At 48.0% G+C, this 19,325-nt stretch overlaps 2 protein-coding genes across 4 annotated transcripts; one reads left to right on the forward strand and one right to left on the reverse strand.

Annotated features, from left to right (window-relative positions):
- The first annotated feature begins 63 nt into the window (after positions 1-63).
- On the forward strand, positions 64-12,319 carry LOC138099178 (G protein-activated inward rectifier potassium channel 1-like). 3 transcript variants are annotated; one of them, XR_011146685.1, is made up of 3 exons: positions 64-935; positions 5,221-5,302; positions 7,084-7,167. XR_011146685.1 is itself a non-coding variant. In XM_068996269.1 (3 exons), exons 1-3 carry the CDS (start codon positions 285-287, stop codon positions 9,745-9,747), a joined length of 1,440 nt encoding a protein of 479 aa, XP_068852370.1. In that variant the 5' UTR covers positions 64-284; the 3' UTR covers positions 9,748-12,319. The 3 variants fall into 3 exon arrangements, 2 of the variants coding, with proteins under 2 accessions (XP_068852370.1, XP_068852371.1); XM_068996269.1 differs by lacking the exon at positions 5,221-5,302 and adding an exon at positions 9,176-12,319 and having other exon boundaries at positions 7,084-7,300; XM_068996270.1 differs by lacking the exons at positions 5,221-5,302; positions 7,084-7,167 and adding an exon at positions 3,822-3,882.
- A 62-nt stretch (positions 12,320-12,381) lies between these two features.
- On the reverse strand, positions 12,382-18,944 carry LOC138099179 (acrosin-like). The gene is made up of 5 exons (XM_068996271.1): positions 15,092-18,944; positions 14,711-14,932; positions 14,114-14,379; positions 13,708-13,853; positions 12,382-13,264 (listed from the first exon to the last, which is right to left on the reverse strand). The coding sequence occupies exons 1-5, from the start codon at positions 15,160-15,162 to the stop codon at positions 12,575-12,577; spliced, it is 1,395 nt and encodes a 464-aa protein (XP_068852372.1). The 5' UTR covers positions 15,163-18,944; the 3' UTR covers positions 12,382-12,574.
- Positions 18,945-19,325: the final 381 nt, after the last annotated feature.

Below are 19,325 nucleotides of genomic sequence, written 5' to 3' on the forward strand. Positions count from 1 at the left end.
CCGCCCCAGCTCGGCCCGCCCCGCCCCGCCCGCCTCACTCCGCCGGCTGCGCGGTCCCTGCCGTGTGCCCCCTCGAGCCGCGGCTTCCCCGGCCGTTCCCCTGCCCTGCTGGCGAGCGGGCAGCGCTGGCAGCGCCCCGCTCCGGCTCCGCGGGCATCCGGGCACGCCCCGCGTTCTGGGGGCCGCGTCCGGCGGCTGCTGCGCGCAGGCAGCGAGGTGCGGGCACCCCGCCCGCCCCGCCGCATCCTCAGCCCTGCCCGCGGAGCACCTCGGCAGCCGGCAGCATGTCAGCCGTGCGCAGGAAGTTTGGGGACGAGTACCAGGCCGTGGGCCTCGCTCGCTGCAGCGCCCGCAGAGAGCGGCAGCGCTTCGTGGACAAGAACGGGCGCTGCAACGTGCAGCACGGGAACCTGGGCGGCGAGAGCAGCCGCTACCTCTCCGACCTCTTCACCACGCTGGTGGACCTCAAGTGGCGCTGGAACCTGCTCATCTTCCTGCTGACCTACACGGTCGCCTGGCTGGTCATGGCCTCGATGTGGTGGGGCATCGCCTACCTGCGGGGCGACCTGCACCAGGCGCACGGCGAGGCGTACAGCCCGTGCGTGGCCAACGTGTACAACTTCCCCTCCGCCTTCCTCTTCTTCATAGAGACCGAGGCCACCATTGGTTACGGGCACCGCTACATTACGGAGCGCTGTCCTGAGGGCATCGTGCTTTTCCTCTTCCAGTCGCTGCTGGGCTCCGTTGTCGATGCGTTCCTCATCGGCTGCATGTTCATCAAGATGTCCCAGCCCAAGAAGCGAGCTGAGACCCTCATGTTCAGCCGTGCCGCGGTCATCTCGCAGCGGGATGCCAAGCTCTGCCTCATGTTTCGTGTCGGCAACCTCCGCAACAGCCACATGGTGTCTGCCCAGATCCGCTGCAAGCTGATCAAGGTAAGGCCTGCCACGCCAGTGGGTGGCATAGGGCACCTGAGTGGCAGTGGGCGACATGGGCAGGTGCAGGGATGTGCACACAGGGCAGGTAGCGTGAGGCTTCCCCTGTGCAGCCCCTGCTGCTGTTGCCTGCTGGCAGCTCTGCCCTGCCCCAGGGACAGCTGTGGTCCCTGTGCATGCGGGTGAGAGGGTGTGACTGGGGGGGTATGAAGGACTAGGGAAGAATTTGGTGTAGCTGTCCATAGTAGGAGCCGTGAAAGAGCCAAGCAGGCATAGGGGAAAACTCTCATCAGAGACCTCCCTGGGGCATTTCAGTGGATTTGGTCAGGATGGATGGATGTGTCAGGATGCAGGATAGCTGCAAGGAAGGGTATTAAGGCATGCTGCTTAGCAGATGATGGCTGGGAATTAGGAATTGATTTGTGATGATATTAAATGAAGATAAAAATCAACCTTGATCTCTTCTTCCCCTTGGGGAAACTTGGTGAGCTTTAACTTGCAGTTCCTTATCCCAGTGTTCCAGCTAGTGACCTCACAGCATTTCAGAGGAACTGTATAGGTGCTTTAGTGGAAACACCCTTTGATTGTCACCAGTATCTGTTTATTAATCAGTGGCAATGGTCAGTATAATTCAGAATGCAAGAAAACTGGAATTCAAAGGAGATCATAACAACCAAAAAAATAAAATTATGAGGACAGAAGAGTTTTGCAGGCACGAAAGTCCAGAAGATAAATTGGGCTGGAGTAAAATGGAAGAAAAGCACTGTATGGCATGCTTGAGACTCAGCAATGTAGCATCTCACAGCAGCTCTGTCTTGTCACGGGAGCACACTTGGTGGGGAGCTCTGTCCGAAGCTCCTCAACTGTCAGAAGCTGGGTCCCAGTGATGACATTAATTTCAGGATATCATATTTGAGTGTTATAAATGTTCTGTACTCTGTCTGGTAAACCTCTCTTTGGAGCAACTGGCCTTTTTAATAATCTGCATAAACAAGCATGAGGCAGTAGGTGACGGGGCAGTGGTAAATATGAAAGGCTGTTTTCCTTCTGTGCCAAATGCTAGACTGAGCTGTTAATTTTTCTTGCTACAGAATACCACTTAAAATGGAGAATCTGCTAAGATTTAAAAATAAGTTGGAGATATGTATAGGAACAAGCTGTAATGAGTTACATTGGAGCAAATTTTGGAGGAATTGGAAAGCCTGCTGAACCATGTTTTTTGTTGCTCTCTAGCAGAAAGCCCCTCTAAAGTATTTAATTCCATCATTTAAAATGGAATGCAGGTCAAAGTGGAATAAAAGTGGTGTCACATTGTGTTTTTACAGGGAGGGTAACTCATTTTCTTTTGAAATAAGACACTGAGTATACAACCTGATGTCCTTTCTGCTGACAATTCTATTGCTACACAATGCTGGTGTGCAGATGACTGGGACAGAAAACTCAAGGACATTTGATGGACCTGCATGACCACTGTGTCTTAGGATAGCTGTTTTGTAGGCCAGACAATGAATCACTGAGCAGTTCTTGATTTTTTTTGTATGATCATCATGCCCATGTGTTATCTTCAAGTTGCTTTGTAACCTTTGGCAAATACAAGCTATGAAGAGAAGAAGATTTAAAATTGAATGTGCAGTAGCTGCCCCCTCAGTCAGCATGGTATTAGTTCCCATGTCTTTCTGTAAATCCTCATCACTGAGCTGGACACACCTTTCTAGTATCTGGTGGTGGCTGTTCAGATCACCCTTGAATTTGCATCAGATGCTTTGAAGTAGCTTTGTGTGTCCTGTAGACTTATGGTGAATGTGCCAGAATTCACTTGCTATCCTCAGCAAATTCTGCCTTTTTGTGATTAGAGCTCTGTCCCTGTACTTCCCTGCAGTGCTGCTAACAGCTGATCTTGCTACACTTCTCCTGCACCTGATCAGGTAGCTAGAATTTTCTTTTGTGCTGGTGTCACAGTGAAGGAATACGAAGAAACACATCACGTTTTCGTACTTGAGATAGGAGATACATTTAGTAGTGAATGTAGTGTTTTGCTCAGACCAGTGGAGCTCTGAGGATTTACCTTTGTAAGGAAAGTACACTAATCCAAGTCTGTCTGAATGGCAATTACTGACAGTGTGATACCTCCCCTAATACATTCAGTAGACTACAATGGTGCTGCCACACTGGGCTGGCTTTTCTTTGGGTCTAGGGACTGTGCAGCAGCATGGCATAGTGATATCATGCAAAAGTCTGAGGCCCTTTTTGGACTGAGTTGTGGAGGGTTTGGAAAACAAGACTAATTCTGTGTGTTTCAGCAAAAACTTTTCCAGAAACCCACATCTTTCTAGGTTACATTGAGTGCTACAGAAGCTGGAAGAAGCAAAATCCTGGGGTAAGAAATAGAAAAAAGCTATTTGGAACTAGCTGCTGAAAATGTGCAGTTTCAGGTCCTGGATTTTTAAATGTCACAGTGAACTGTATTTTTCTGCCTGTTGATTCCTGGACCTTACTAGTGTGCTGATATCACTAGTATTGGTGTGTAGTCATCTACATAGTGTTTCAGCTAGTAGTGTAGGACATTTTGATTCAGAAAGTTGAGGAATGTAAAATCATCATAACCTGTTTTCAACATGTGCTAACAATAGTTTTAAAAATACAGTTGTGAAGCACGATAGCCATAGAGGCAGTGAGCTTTGGGTTAGAACCAGCAGGCACCTATTCTTTAGGCTGTACTTACTAACAGCTTCAAATAAGCTGAAAGCAAACAAAATTGTGACAGAAGGTTGGCAGATGGCAGGTGACAGGCATTGGAAATAAGTAAGAAGACCCATTATATTGTGATTTCAATAAATGGATAAGCAGAGCAGAAAGTGCAAAAAAATACATTTTTTAATATTACAGAATTGTTCCAATTGGAAGGAACTTCAGGAAGTCTCTGGTCCAACCTTCTGCTGAAAGTGTGGTGAGCTAAGAGATCAAACCAAGTTACTTTGGGCTTTTTCCAATATACTTTTGGAAACCTCTAAGAAAAAAGAATGCACAGCCTTGCTGGGCAAGCTTTTCTACTGCTTGACTGTCATGATGTAAATGTTTTTCTTCAATGCAGTCCAAACTTCCCTTGTTATACTTTATACTTGTTGTCTCTCTTGTTACTGCTGGGTACCTCTGTGGAAAGCTTGGCTTTGTCTTCTTTTAAGACAAAGCCTTCCTCTCAGGTTTTGGAATGTTTCTGTTAGATCCCCCTCTATGCCTTCTCTTCTCTGGTCTGAACAAGCCCAGCTCACATAGGTCGTATTTACAGCATGGGGAAACTAAACTGCATTAAAAAGTAGCACTGATCCTAGGAATTATCCACGTTAGAGCTCCAGGTACAGTGTCACAACCAAAAAGCTCCACACAAATCTTTAGCAATGATATCAAAGTAACAAGATTATGTTATTCCAGTAATATAAAATACAATAACACTTCTTGCAAGCTGAGCATGTACCAGTTCAGCATTTTTTAGATTAGTTTCTCTACAACACGCTACAATATTAAGCTCGATGGTGCTGCATCTTTTGCATCCCACTTTTTCTGCTCCAGTGCTTAATTAGTTCACCTGGATATCAAAACATAATTATGTGAGTTCTCTAATGAGTGAACTGACAGAGGGTTAATAATCATAAAACTGCATCATGTCCGCTTAAAGAGAGATGCATAAACAACAGGGTTTAGAAAAGCAAAGAGAATGAATAAAGGATAGGAGGGAAGATCTGAAGGGCATAATGTGCTTGTTCAGACACTGAAACAGACTAAGTGCAGTGGAAGTCTGCCTTGTAATAAAAACCAAAACATCCAGTGGCAGAAAGTTAAAGACACAGGAGTCTTTTTTCCTTTTTCCTTAGCTGTGAAAAAAATTCTTTGAGACGTTTAGATTATCCATCTCTGACCACATTTAAATTGCAAGCTAGGGCATTTCTAAGTAATTGTGCCCTTGTTCAACATGTATTAATCTGCAAAATTTGCTTGTCTTTGTGTTATGTGGATGGTCAAAATAAAGAATCACAAGTGTTCCTTCCAGACTTACTGCTGGCAGTTTGTAGTCTTCTGCCTTGTTTTGTGATCCTTTGAGTAAAGATGTAAAACAAAGGTCACTGGCTAGGAACCTGGATGTATTGGGGCTATTAAGCTCTCTTCATTCAGGTTAGCATCTTTTTATTCAACAAACAAGTTTCTTTCAAAAATCCTCCATGCCCTGCATAAATCAATCCTGTATGTAAGATACTGAATACCTCAAACACAACCTTCTGCTTTCTCCCAGATCTGTTACCTCTAATCATCCTCGCTGGATTTGTTTATTATTGAACGGATTTGATCGAAGACTCCTCCACAAAGCAAAAATGGTTTGTAGATCAAACAGTTCTTAAGTCAGTCAGGCAGCAGTTTGTGCAAATATGCACATTTTTGTCTAGGTAAATGTATTTGATAAGACTTTGGGACAGTTTGAGATTTAGATGTTGGTTCATACAGCTCATGTTGAGGCTCGTTACCTTGGAGCAAGGCTCATACACGGCCAATCAATTTGTGCACCCACTGCAAGAACAGTAGCCAGGCAACAAAAGCAGTGGCGTAGTCTGCAGCTTGCCTCAGGAAAAGAGAAAAGATGTTTTTGCAGTAGGTTGCTCCGACCCCTTTGCATATAACAGAGACTGTCACCACTGGTATGCAGCAGCAGTTTTGATGGCTTTTATTTCATAGCCCTTTTACGTTTCAAATCATAAATAATTTGTGAAAATGCTTTCACACGCAATCAGCTGATGTTTCTCTGTCTTCATCAGTACTGGAGAAATTGACTCTTCTCCTCTTGTGCAGGGGAGAGCTTTGTTACTTACATAGGAAGAATGTTTCTTCCTCAGCAGCAAAACAAACACGTAGCCCATAAATGAAATAATGCATTGTATTTAATAAGGAGCTGTACTCCAGCAACTACCTTAGGCTGGTTATGTAATCTCCAGTAAATACCAGGCAGTTAAAAAGTCAGCATTTTTAGGATACACGTGAAGAGGAGAGACAAAATGAAGATATACTAGTTGCTTGGGGATTTTCTTTAAAGACAGAAGCTTTCTTAAAAGAATACTAGTCAGATCTAAGGTGATGGCAAAGCTGCTGCCTTTGGCTTGCTCTCAATGAATGATGTTTCCAAGCAGTGGAACCAATACATTTGTCAATACAAATGCAACACAATTAAAACTATTTATTTATTCATTTATGATAATATAATTTACAATAATATTTATTTATAATCAATAGTCATCTTCTTAAAGAGTGCTTTTTAATCAAACAATAAGCAGAAAGGATTCTAAATAGGATTTATATCAGCTGTGCAAAGCTTCTAATTTTAATGAGCAATTTCCACCAGAGACTTTCAAAGCAATCAGGTGAGGAGCTGCCTGGCCAACTGATGTAACTTGTAGTTATACTTTGAATACCAGGAAAATTTGGAGGGAGCACTATGGGGTGGAGGGAAGTTATCATATCTGTATTTTTATTGGACCCATGAAATGATGGAAAGAAAAATGAGGCACTTAGCTTAATAACAAGTTCATTATTAAGGTCAATATCCAGTTGGTGGAATATGCAAGGGGTGATAGCATCATCAGTATCAATTCAGATGGTTTTGTGAAAATGTTACTTACCAGATGTACTGTACAATTACTATGATGTTTACCTTTGAGTTAGTACATGACAGTGTCTGCCAAACAGAAGTTAGTAACATACAAAAATAATGAAATGTGAATTCAAACAACAGAAAAAAATATGCCCAGCTTGCAGATTTTGGTCTTGTTAACAGAACTTTTGCCACAGGATATTCATGTTGAACATCCATTACAAGGCACATAGTGTGGTACATGACATTTTTGTCAAAGTGTATAAATATATATATATATATGTCATAATAGAGTTTGTAGGTGGTGATGAGATCTACTGGCATAATAAGAAAAGTCAAAATTGGTCTTGCAAGGTAGCCTCATAGTATTTAGCATTACTTACCTCTCCATCATGAAGCCCCCAGACCTAATACATGTAGCTGGTAATGTCATGGAGAAGGTGGGTTTAAGCTTTATTGCACTGATTTCATGTTTTGCCTCACATGGTGATTACTAAATCATCTTTTTATCTTTAGTCCAGACAGACACCAGAGGGAGAATTTCTGCCGCTAGACCAGTGTGAATTGGATGTTGGATTTGGAACTGGAGCCGACCAGCTGTTTTTAGTTTCCCCTTTAACCATCTGTCATGAAATTAACTCAGAGAGCCCCTTCTTTTGTCTGTCACAAAGATCACTGAGAAGTGAGCAATTTGAAATAGTTGTCATCCTCGAAGGAATTGTTGAGACTACCGGTAAGACTTAGAATAATATGCATGCTCTAATTTTCAGTCTTTGTTTTCAGTGCTGATATTTTTAGCAAGGCAGCTGTTAGTCCTGGATGCTCCAGCATATCCTACCATATGCTGCAGAGCTTCAGTGGCTCTCACCAGCCAATAAAGACCTCCCTTCCCCACAGGGCTCTGCATTGCCAATTCCCAAAGTGGCCAGCAAGAGATGCAGCCTGCCACTCTTTGACTATGGCATGTGGAACAACTCAACGCTCTCAGGAGGCTTCTGTTTTAAGGACAACCGCTCTGAAATCAAAGTTGAACTTTAAAATTTCTGCAAAATTTCTTTCAGCATAGTTTGGACTGAATTGAATTCAGAATAAGAAATCCAGTTTTACAGCGCAAATACAGACCTCATAGTCACAAAAACTGTAGGCATAAGTGGTTATTGGTAAATATGAGAAGGCTATTTTTACTTTTTTAATTTGGGTATGGTGTTGTCCAGATGGCAGCTGATTTTGTGCCCTTTTGTTTTGAGGACTCAATTCTTCTATGAATCCCATGAAAATGGGTTCCAGTTGTATAAGGAGCTCTTCATAAACGATCCATGAGTACTGCTAAAGTCCAAATCAGTCAGTATGGTCATCAGCATTCTGATCTTCTTCTTCCTTCTTTTGAGGATTTGTTAAACTTTGATTAACCAAAGAGCTTCCTTGGCCTTTCAACAAGGTTAGCAGCTGCCTCCTTCCTGCCTTGGAAACACTGATGTCCCTTTGGTGCAGCCATGTGCAGTCATCTCACTGCCTGATTACTCTCCACTCACTGGCCCTAAACAAATACACAATCCTCTGGGGTAGAACACTCTTTCACACTGAGTGTGGCAGTCTTTAGATCCCTGCAGAGGCCTCATCTTACCCTGCAGCTGAACCATTTATTTTAGATAAGCATGTATTCATAACCTCCCCTAATGCAATTACCTATCTGGATATTGGAAAGGAAACATTTTACACTTGAGAATCCATACAGCAGTAACCAGAGAGCAAATCAGAATTTGGGCTTCCTGACTGCTAGTTCTCTCTGGACATTACCATGACAGGAAATGTTAACGTTCTGCTCACCTGGGATATTTGTATAAACTATTGTGAGTGCTGCTGTGGTGAGATGGTAACAGATTTGCTTGGTTAGAACACATTTTAGCTGTGAGTTCACACATGTAAATACTACCAGTGATGTATGTTTGCACTAAGTGGAACAAAATCTTCAATGAGTTTACAATGCCACCTGTGTCTTAGCATGAAAGACAGCTTCAGTGTCTCTGCAGAGCTTTTGTCTTGACATACTGTTTGGAGAAAAAGTAACACAGCCTACAGAAGAAATGCAAGATGACGTTTTTTATTTAGTGTTGTCTCCCCCAACACCTGATCCTTGCCAAAGGATTCTGTAAGCCTCTGCCAAGCAATAGTTCTTTCTCCCAAGAAACAGTATCACTTACTCTCTCAAGGCTGAATTGGGATTGTTCAGCCTGGAAAAGAGAAGCTTGGGATGACCTAATTGTAGGCTTCCAGTACTAGACACAGTGAAGAAAATTAATTCCATCCCAGCTGAAACCAGCACACAAGCTAATACTGTTTTAATTTTGCATTTGCTTTTGCTTGGTTGCAAGTCTGTAATATTTAATCCAGTATTTGCATAAAAATCTAGTCAGTCAATTAGAGGCACTCCACTGACTGTCAGAAGATTGTCTAGGAACAACTGCCAACAACTGCCCCATTTTATAATCTATAAAATTGTTGGCTTACTGGCTGCAATTGATTTTTATCTGCCAGCCTTACCATGTATTTTTTGTTCTATGTTCTGCTTGCTCACATTAGAATGCCATGCTCTTGTCCATTTCCATAGGAATGACGTGTCAAGCTAGGACCTCATACACAGAAGATGAAGTTCTTTGGGGTCACAGGTTCCTCCCAGTAATGTCTCTGGAAGATGGCTTTTTCCGTGTTGATTATTCTCAGTTCCATGCCACGTTTGAAGTCCCCACTCCTCCTTACAGTGTTAAAGAGCAAGAAGAAAACCTTGCCCAGTCATCTCTTTTGAACAGTCCTTTTGATAAGAAAACCAGAAGAGAACAGGTTTGTCCACTTGACTGTGTTGATACTACAGGAGAGAAGAACAAGCTTCCTGTTAAACTGCAGAAGATCAGCTTGAGAAAGGAAGGCCTTCCACAAAGAGCCCCGAGAATGAGTTCCAGTAACACAGAGAAGACTTCCAGTACTGGAGATCTCTTGAAAATTCAAGAAATGAGTCCCATCTATGATGGTGAAGACAGTGATGACAGGATGCAGCTAAAAGCCTTAAAAATAAAGACCAAGGCTCTGACTCAGTCTACCAGTGATCTTGAGTCACAGAAGGATTTTCCAAGTATGGGCGCTCTAGAGGTGAAGTTGGAAGATAATTTTCCTGCCAAACTTTGAAAAATGAACTCTGATCGTGTCTTTCAAGAGCTGAAGAAACAGAAGTTGTTGCTGATAAACTGCAGTTGAGACTGCTGCCCTGAAAGAGTTGTTCCACAGTAAAGTCATAACTTGCTTTTGCCACTTTCAGGAAGAATGATCCTTTTTGTATAATTGTTCTGTACAGATCTAATTTAGGTAGCATACTGGGACTTTGAAGTGCAGTGAGGTTACCCTTTCATGCCAAAGAGATTCCTGCCCTGATGATGTTTATCAGCATGCTCATTGCAAATCCACACTGTCTTCCATGTATACAGAGGCTTTTTCACAAAGCCAGGATCAGCTCCTTAGTCACAGAGTGAAAAATTCTGAGATGGAACCAAGAAGGGCGTAACATCAGCTGAAACACAGCTCTGTGCAGCTCAGATCCTGGACTGTTCCTGGTGTACAGAACAGCTGAACACAAGAAGAGTATGTGACACTGCTCAGCCATAGTTCAGTTCTCTCTCAGTGACCCCTTTGGAAAGTGGCCTTCCTGGTGCATCCTTCTTTCCCAGTGATTGTGGCATGCTCGCTCTGTGCTCCCAGTGTCTCATTCATGATCATTCAGGTGGAGGAAGCAGTGTGCAATAACCTTTGGGTCATTGGACTCACATGAGCTCTCATAAACATGATGATCATTTATCCTGTCCAAAATTAGACCTCAGCATTTGATTTGGTGGATCACATGTTGAATTTTAATGACTATATCACCACTCACTGTGAAGGAAACTTGAGATCGGTAGCTCAACTTAATGGTGTGTTTTATACTGCAACTAAATGAAATTTCAGTTTGGAGACATGGTAAGTAAATAAAAGCAAAGTGCTAAATAATGCTCTGTCATTACACATCTCAGAGTTTTACTAATTAATGGTAATGTCTTTGATGTTGCTGATTTTCATTTTGTTACATCTGCCTTCTCCATTTATATATGATTCTCAGTAATTTTGTAGATTTGATATTTATTGCTATTCAGCTCAGTCCACCTCCATCTGTGAGAGAGGCTTTTTCTTTCCTGGTTGTTAGTAAGTATAAACACACCTGGCTGTTTTGGGAACAGTGTTCAGTAGCTCAGCGTACAGGGTGTTCATCCCCAGAACACCAGTACCAGCAAAGCAGTCTCCAATAGAAGGATCAAATTCTGCTCTTGTTGTGTGGACAAAATTCAGTCAAATTTAAAAGGGGTGGCAGTGGCCATATTGTTTGGCAATGCATTCCTTGATGGTAAAGTGATGTATCCAGGCTAGGAGTGGCTTGGCTTGCATAACTATTTCTTGCTTTTGATCTGTCTACGGTGTGAAACTGGAAAATGGCATTTTGTGCAGCGATAAGATTTGCTGCTTGTCGTTGTTTATTTGTTCTCAACATGAATTTCATCAATACATATGTGCTCAAATCTGTATTTTCATTTATCAACTGTATTTGTATGGAATATTTAGATGACAGCATGAAGTCTTAAATGATGATGACTCTCCCTACTCTCCAGAACTGCCAAAATTAGTACAAAATAAAATTCCAACCACCTTGGGTCTCAAGCATTCTTTACTCGAATGTGCATGTGTATGTTGACAGCAAAGCAGCTCCAGGAGATGAGGCACCATCCTTGGGCACACTCCCCCTCTGCTGTGGGGCAGGAACTGGGGGGGCTTCCCCTGTTTGGGGGCTTCCCTTTGTGGGGGTGGGGCATGTACAGATGTAAATGGCATTAATTAGATTAGATTATTAGATCAGCAAGGTGCTGCCCAGGGCAGTGTTAAGTCATTTTGTGCCTTCTTTTGGGGGTGAGTAAAAATGGGGGAGCCTGGGAGGGTGATGGTGTCATTGGGAGCACCCCAGTGTCACTGGGACAGCGATGATGTGGTGGAGGAGTGGGTGGGGGGGAGCAGGTGGGTCATACAAGGCCCCTCCAAAAAAGGGAGGTTACAACCCAAAGCAGCATAAAAAGGGGTTAAAAAGCAAACTGCATTGTAAAAAATATAAAAGCCAGCTAGTCCTCTAAGACCCTTGAGACTAAACCAGCTGACACCTCCAAGACAATAGAGAATAAACCGAAGGGAGTGCAGGGCTGTGGTACCTGTGTGTGAATATATCTTGATATTCATCTAATACATATTTTCTATTTTACTTTCTATTCATTTTCTTAGTGCCTGCTTTGTATTCTACTTTCTCATCTTTCCTGGTGTCAGCTTTCTGGTTTTCTTTGTAATTTCTAGCTTCTAGTCATTTTGTGTGTCTACTGAATGTGATTCTTGTGGCTTCTCTTCTTGCACTTTTTTGGCTCCCAGCGGGGCACTGTGGGAGGAGAAGGTGCTCTTGGTTTCCCATTTTTCCCGCAGTCCAATTCTCCCTGATTCTTCTCTCCTCACTGGATATCAAGCTCCTTGCACAGTCCTTGGTGCAGACCTTGAGTCTTTCTAAAACCATGTCCCCTGAGTCATGAGAGAGTTCAGTTTCAAGTCCCACACCCAGGGATCCCACTGATGGGCAGCCTAAAACAGTGTTCCCAGCTGCTGTCCTCAAGAGCTGTAGCCCCTGTGACCTGTGTTCCCTTCTCCCATCACAGCTTCATTTTGCTGGTGCCCGGCCAGGGACTCCTTGCCTTGCACAGGACACGCTGACAGTGACAATAAGCAACTTTATTTCCACAACTAAATCAACTTCAGCATTTGTGTGCATGCAGAGGAGGAAGATGGGCAGGACAGAGGATGCCTTTGACCCTGAGGCTGTCTTTGGATCAGCAGGCACTGCCCCAGTAAGAAATGGTCACGGTGCACTGCAGCCTGCACTGGATCCTGTTCATCCTGCTGCTCACGTCTTTTTTCCCATTAGGTCCTGCAGCATCTCGTGCACCCGCGTTAAGAAGTGCACCAGTACCTGGTATGGATGTGGAGCAGATGTAAGCTGGAGAGGTGGTGTTGGCATTGGCCTTGGCTGCTCTAAGGGGGTTGAGGTGAAGGCTGCCTCTGGCGTTGGCATGGCTGGTACAGTTGGGTGCTGATGTGGAGCGAGCGTGGAGCAGCGCGATTCTGTTGGCGTTGGCCCTGGATGCTCAGAGGGGCTTGAGGTGAAGGTTGGCTTTGGCATTGGAGTGGTTGTTACAACAGGCTGTGGATGGGGGGTGGGCGTAGAGCAGCCCAGTTCTGTTGGTGTTGGCCCTGGATGATCAGAGGGGGTTGAAGTGAAGGTTGGCTTTGGCATTGGAGTGGTTCTTACAACTGGCTGTGGATGTGGGGTGGGCGTAGAGCAGCCCAATTCTGTTGGTGTTGGCCCTGGCTGTTCAAAGGGGGCTGAGATGAAGCCTGGTTCTGGTGCTGGAGTGGCTGTTACAGATGGGCACAGGCCCGTCTGGACCAGGATCCAGTCGTAGAAGTGCTGAGTGGAGGTGTAGACTCCAGGCCGTTTTGCTCTGGCACAACCTTTTCCCCAGCTGGTCACTCCAACAAGCCAGAAGTAGCTGGCCCTGTTATCTTTGCACACCAGAGGCCCTCCACTGTCGCCCTGCAGCAGATGAAAGAGGATTAGGGTGCTGTTGGGTGGCTGCTGGCAGCACTAGAGGCTTGTTCTCTCTTGCAGTTCCTGCCACAGGTGTGTTCTGGGCACAAAAGGGCTCTGCTCAGGTGCTGGAGTCTCCAGAACCTCAGCTGGGAACAGGTTGGGTGTCTGTGAAGTAGGGCCCCCTCTCGTATCTGCACAGTGATCCTGGATGTGCAGAGCATGGATGAGCCAGCATCTGGACCTGTGGGCAGAGTGCCAGGCCTTGGGAACACAGGCACTGGGCACAGACCCACAGATATGGGGAAGGGGAAGGAAACTCCCCCAGTGGAGGGAACCCAGGGGTGGAAAAGTGATTTTCCAGGCAAAGCACATACTGGCCTATGCCTGCATGGTGGTGATGGGTACCTTTACTGCTGGGGGCTGGCTGACCCGCAGCACACTCGTACCTGGCAGGTGTCGATGCCACCCCGTGGGTAGCCAGCACACAGGTTGTGGGTGTGGATGGTCCCAGCGTACCACTGGCTGCTGTTAACGAGCTGGATATCAAGGAGACGGACCTTGGCTTCCTGCAGGACATCACTTGGTCCCTGAGCTGTGAGCACAGGAAGGAATGAGCTCGCTGCTGGTTCTACTCCCTGGTCTGGGGGTGAAGTCCGTCCCTAGGGCTTTGCCTCTGGAGCAGCTGTAGAAGTGCCATGTCCTTTCTGTCTGGCTTTGTGGAGCGGGCCAGGCCCATCTCTCCAGAGGCATAGGTCCTACAGCCTGACTTGGTCTCTGCTGTCAGGAAGCCCAACCCATTTCTCCGGTGTGCTCAGCTTGCCTGCAGGGCACAGGTCCCTTTTGGGAACTCACCTTTTGAACTGGCAGAACCCCAGCCAGCAATGTAGCAGGTTTTCAGCTCTGACACAGTAAGCGAGGCATTGGGCACACAGGCAAGCTGGACGTATTCACTGCACTCCACGGGCTGGTCCAATTCCAGCAGGGCGATGTCGTTCTGCTGTGAAGCAGCAGCGTAGTGTTGGTGAGTCAGGAGCCGCTTCACGTGGCGCACCTGCGCCCCGGGGCCCAGGTGAGTCAGCCGGGTGGCCCCGATCAGCACGCGCCACGTGGTGACATTCCTGGAAGGCAGAGAGAGGGCTGAGAGGGAGCAGAGCCCTGGGCCGTGGCACCTCAGCACCTCCCTGCCTTCTGCTTCCCGAGGTAGAGGGAAAAGCAGAGCAGCAGAGAGTGTGACTGCCCTAGCACGCCTGAGGCTCCGGGAATGCCACGCTGGAGGCTGCTAGGCAGCGGTGGCACAAGCCCAGCCTTCTGAGCAGGCCCTCAGTTGGGCTCTGCAGAGCCGAGGCACTGGGCACAATGCAGGGAAACAGGATGGGAGCAGTATGTGGTGCTGCAGCGTGGGCAACTGTTTGTGTTGTGGGGATGTCCTCATCCCTTGCCCCTCCTCACCTGACCCGGATGAAGCAGTGGGCTGCTGTAAGCACCCACCGTGGGCTGATGAGGGACCCTCCACACGTGTGCCCGGTGCCTATTTTCCTGGGATCCTGGATGCTGACAATCCAGGGCCAGGCCCCTGGCTGGGCACCTGTGCCACCCGCGATGTGTGGCATGCTGTAGTCAGAAGCTATGGAGTCATAGTCAGAAGCCATGGGCCGGAGCCCGCAGGTCCCTCTGTAAGCAGAAGGTCATTAGTGCCCTGCCCAAGGGCTGCTGCTGCTCACGCTGTGCCTTTGTCCCAGCACCTGGGGCAAGGAGGCTCCACATGGGGTTTGGGAAGACACGGGGTGTGGCAACGGGGGACAAGCACCCTCCCAGAGCGTGGGGCCGTACCTGCAGGTGTCCCAGGTGCCGTGTGCAGGCCTGTACACAGCCAGCAGGATGAAGAGGTACAGCAGATTCATCACTGCCCGTGGCGTGTGTCAGCTTCAAGAAACAAAAGCTTGTCTCTTCCAGTGCAGCCACTGACCCGAGTGCCTGCAGCAGCTGCAGGGCCCATGGCACCCATGGCCCCGGAGCTGATGTCACAGAGTGGCTGGTTCCAGGTTCTGGGCACGGTGCCCTCAGAGGGCAGGGAAAGGCCATGGCCTCAGAGAACCACAGAATGGTTTGGTTGGAAGGGACCTTAAAGATCCCTTCAAGGCAAGGCAAGGGGGTCCCGTGCCTGGCACCTGCAAAATGATGCCCTGGGCAGACAAATCTGGCACAAAGGGAGAGGGTCTCTCCAAAGGGAGTGTTTGGTCAGAGAGGGTGCTCAGAGCCACCACAGGATGGTGAAAACTGGCACATCAAGGCTAGGAAGAGGACAGGAAGGAACAATGCCACATGCCAACAACTTGGGGGGATGCATTAAGGCACATAAGCCTTAGCCAATGGAACAAAGCTGGGAAACTCCTGAGCATTGCAGGAGAAGTTGCTGACTGTGGCAGAGAGTGAGAAGCTGACAGCAGTTTCAATGCCATAGGGAAGCCCTTGTGAGCCTCTTTATACATCTTCCATGTTTGGAGCAGGCTGAGTACTGCAAATGCCTCAGCACTGCCTCTCGTTTTGGAGGCTGGTCCTGGAGGTTGTGGCTGCAGAGCACGAGGGGCTGAGATGGGGAATGTTCATGCACTCACTGCTGTGATTTAGGAATGGTATTCCCCAATCCAGCGTTCCCACTGGAACCCTGCAAACCACATGCTGCTCACTCCCCTCTCCCGTTCCCCTCCCTTCTGCAGTGGCCTTGAGAGGAGACAGAGGCACAGGAGGTAAAGATCATGGGTTGAGACAAGAACAATACACTGGAAACAGCAAGTAAATAAGAAAATGAACAGTAACAGCACCAATATTAATAATGGAGTGTACAAGGGAGTGGAACAATTCACATGCAACCATCCAGCCCGTAGAGCCTGGCAATACCTGACCAGGCCACCAGCATGTGACCCAGAGGGGACTTCTTCCCTGTCCCTGGAAAGTGATGTGAGGTGGTACAGAATAACCTCCAGGTCCTGGCCATGCCCCATCCTGGCCAGAACCAGGACATTCACATTCATCATCTGCAGCACAGCTTTGGGGCCTGTGCCAGAGCCACTGGATCCCTGCATGCCAGGGAGGGCAGTCAGCAGAGATTAGCAGACTTCAGAAACTCCTCAGCTCTCACTCTGGCCCCTGGTTTTCCTCATTTTATGGAGTGGAAGAACACATGTCCAACTCCTCCCAGTGTCTTCTTCACTGGAAATCCTCTGTGCTTTGGTGCCTTTTCTGACATCCTGCTGCATCTGGTGATGCCATGAAGATTTTTGCCTTTTCTTTTATACCCCTGTTGTACCTTTTTGCAACTTCTGTATTCCTAGTGCCTTTTGCCTACATTCTTGGACTTGTTTGTCAAGCTGAGAAACTCAACATTTTAGAAGCTATCTATCCAGTGATCAGTGTGCCCCAGACCCCAAGGTCCTCTCCAGAACACATTCTGTAAACCAAGATAGAACCATCCAGGGGAAGGTTCCTTGGGAAGGGGGGCTCACTTGAGCCTCTCATTGGGGAATCTTTGATAGATATGCTAATTAGTAAAACCTATAATGATATACCCAATGTTGGGGAGGGGGGAACAGAGACAAAGAGAGAGACATAGATAGACTCAGCAGGGTACATCTCGATGAACATGACCTGGCCGTGTGCACCTAAGGATCCTTAAAATAAATCCCAAGGTAAAATCCCTTTTCCCCTTCTAACCGTGTGTGACTCTTGATTTTAAGACCAGGAAAAGGCATCACTGGGAGAAGCAGTGGGAAAACCCAAAGCTTTGGGTGAAGGTCCTTCCTACACCACTTTACCTGAAGTGCACCCAGGAAGGCTGGGCTGTGGCATATTCCTGACCTAGGCTCTCCAGAGGGAGATCTGCTGTTTCCCCATAGGCCACAGAGGCTTTTAATATGAGATGAACTTCACTTTGCCTCCCCAAGCTCATGTTCCACGGCCTCTGACTCTGGGAAATGCTGTGCTCTCCTGTCCACCCCGCTTCATTCCCTCTCACACGCCTGGAGAGGGTCAATGGCTGATGTGGCAGCACCTCCTGCTGCAGAAGGGGAGTAGTGAAGGTGCTGCCCTTGCAGCTGAAAAGAAGGTTCATTTTGCCATGGGATTCCAGGTCATCAAGTACATCATCAGTGGAGTCCAAAAAGAATAAAAATGAAAGGTGTTGACACAGCTGCATTCACCAAGCACGTGCAGGCAGTCTATAGAGAACTGCCTGGGCTTGATTTGTGAGTAAGAGCCAGAAATGGGTTCACTTAGCCAGAAATGAGATCTCTCTCTGCAGTGAGCCAGCTGCTTGCCATTCCCTTAGGCCCTGGCCACGAGCAGCACTGAATCTGTGAGCTCTCAGCCCGCAGTCTCTCAGGATCCCTGGGTAACCCCAAAAAGACTGCTTCAGTATCAGGGGCTGCAAGAGGCCTCCAAACAAGCAGCTAGGGGATTAGGTGAGGGGAAGAACTGGAAAAAAAAGCACATGATTTTCCCTGGATTTGTGAAAGAAAACAAGAAAGAAATATAGGACCCCAAAAAACAAACCCACTTGGTGGGAGAGGCAGGTGAGCATCTGCGGTTCAGGAATTTCAGAATGCACTCAGCTGCAGCTTGCAGACAAGGATCCTGAAACGTTCCAGCAGCCACCTGATCCCAGTGTCCCCCACCCTCTGCCCCATGCATTTACACAGGACCAAAGCCCCAGTGGTCCTTGAAAGGAAAACACCCAACTGTACACACTTGGTAACCTGCTCCTGGGTTCTGCAGCCTGGGGAGAAAGACAAATCCCCTCACTAGAAAACGAAGCAGGTCTGAGCTGGGCTTTCTCAAGGCACGCTGAAGGCAGAGGTAGGTTTGGGAAATGGCACCTGAGCCACAAGGGAATCAGAGAGGGATTCTCAACTTCAGAGGCACCGGTGAGCGCAGCCTCTCCTGACACCAGCTGGGCCTGCAGCCCCCGAGATGCCTCGTGCCTCCAAACAGAGGTGCCAGAGCATCTGATCTGCACTGACCAGGCCTGCCCCATGTCACACTGACCACTGCAGCGCCCCAGCCCTCCCCTGCTCCAGCCAGCCCGTGTACAGGCTGTTCCCATCGCCACCTCCACGCTACAGGGGGATCAAAGGCCGCTGATCACACCCACTGCTACCTCTGAGCTGACGGGAGAGGAAGATTTCCTCATTTGCTGTTGCGGCCAGTGGCACCTCTCCAGAACAGGTTTTGTCTCCTGCTCGGTGGCCCTCTGCACCGGCCAGGCTGGCTCCGTGCTGCTGGACCTCTCCCAGTCCCTCAGAGCAAGGCTCCAGCCGCGTCTTCCGAACACCCCCAACTCCCAAAACAGCCCGGCGCTCTTGCGGCAGTTTGGGTGGGCAATGTCAAACCCACACCAAGGACTCGCTTTGCCCAATCACCCGAGATGGGAGAACCACCCGGCCTGACCACGCAGAGCCCCAGGGACGGCAACTGCTCCACCCAACGCAGGCGGGGGACCGTGGGCTGGGGAGAGAAGACGGCACGGAGAGCAGGAAATTTCCAGCGCTTTGGGTCTGGGGCAGCCTCCCGAGCCGCCCTGCCAAACACGTGTCTCCCCGGGGCCGAGAACCCTCCCCACCCTGGCACCTCCCTTCTCAACCCGCCCCAAAACAACTCCCACGGCTCGCCCGTGGGAACCGGAGCTCCCCGGCTGGGGGCCGCCATCGTGCGCGCCGCCTGCATGGAAGGTCCCCGTCATCATAGCGACGGGGGCTGCCCGCGCAGTGCCTGATAGAACGGTCCAGGGGATCATCGTGCGCGCCGCCTGCATGGAAGGTCCCCGTCACCATAGCGGCGGGGGCTGCCCGCGCAGTGCCTGACTAGAACAGCCCACGCTGCCCCGGCCTCGTCTCCCCCCCCCAGGCTTGGCCTCGCTCCTTTGTGCGCAGGGAGGGTCCCCCCAGCGAGGAGAGGGGCCCGGGTGCCAGCCTGGGGTGCCCGGTGACCAAGGGCAGTGAAACATAGATTTAGAGGAAACATAAAGATTTTAGTCATAGGCTTGGGATTTCAGTTGTAGGCTTAGGCCCAG

The sequence above is a fragment of the Aphelocoma coerulescens genome, chromosome 27 (assembly GCF_041296385.1).
Source record: "Aphelocoma coerulescens isolate FSJ_1873_10779 chromosome 27, UR_Acoe_1.0, whole genome shotgun sequence".
Classification (NCBI taxonomy): domain Eukaryota; kingdom Metazoa; phylum Chordata; class Aves; order Passeriformes; family Corvidae; genus Aphelocoma; species Aphelocoma coerulescens.

Excerpts from the sequence above, each read along its gene's own strand:
- LOC138099179 (XM_068996271.1), bottom strand. The coding sequence starts at position 15,162 with ATGAATCTGCTGTACCTCTTCATCCTGCTGGCTGTGTACAGGCCTGCA. Across the intron at positions 14,380-14,710 it reads CACTGCTTCATCCGGGTCAG|GAATGTCACCACGTGGCGCG; the intron begins GTGAGGAGGGGC and ends TCTGCCTTCCAG. Across the intron at positions 13,854-14,113 it reads GGGTTCTGCCAGTTCAAAAG|CTCAGGGACCAAGTGATGTC; the intron begins GTGAGTTCCCAA and ends CTGTGCTCACAG.
- LOC138099178 (XM_068996269.1), top strand. The coding sequence starts at position 285 with ATGTCAGCCGTGCGCAGGAAGTTTGGGGACGAGTACCAGGCCGTGGGC. Across the intron at positions 936-7,083 it reads TCCGCTGCAAGCTGATCAAG|TCCAGACAGACACCAGAGGG; the intron begins GTAAGGCCTGCC and ends TTTTATCTTTAG. Across the intron at positions 7,301-9,175 it reads AGGAATTGTTGAGACTACCG|GAATGACGTGTCAAGCTAGG; the intron begins GTAAGACTTAGA and ends CCATTTCCATAG.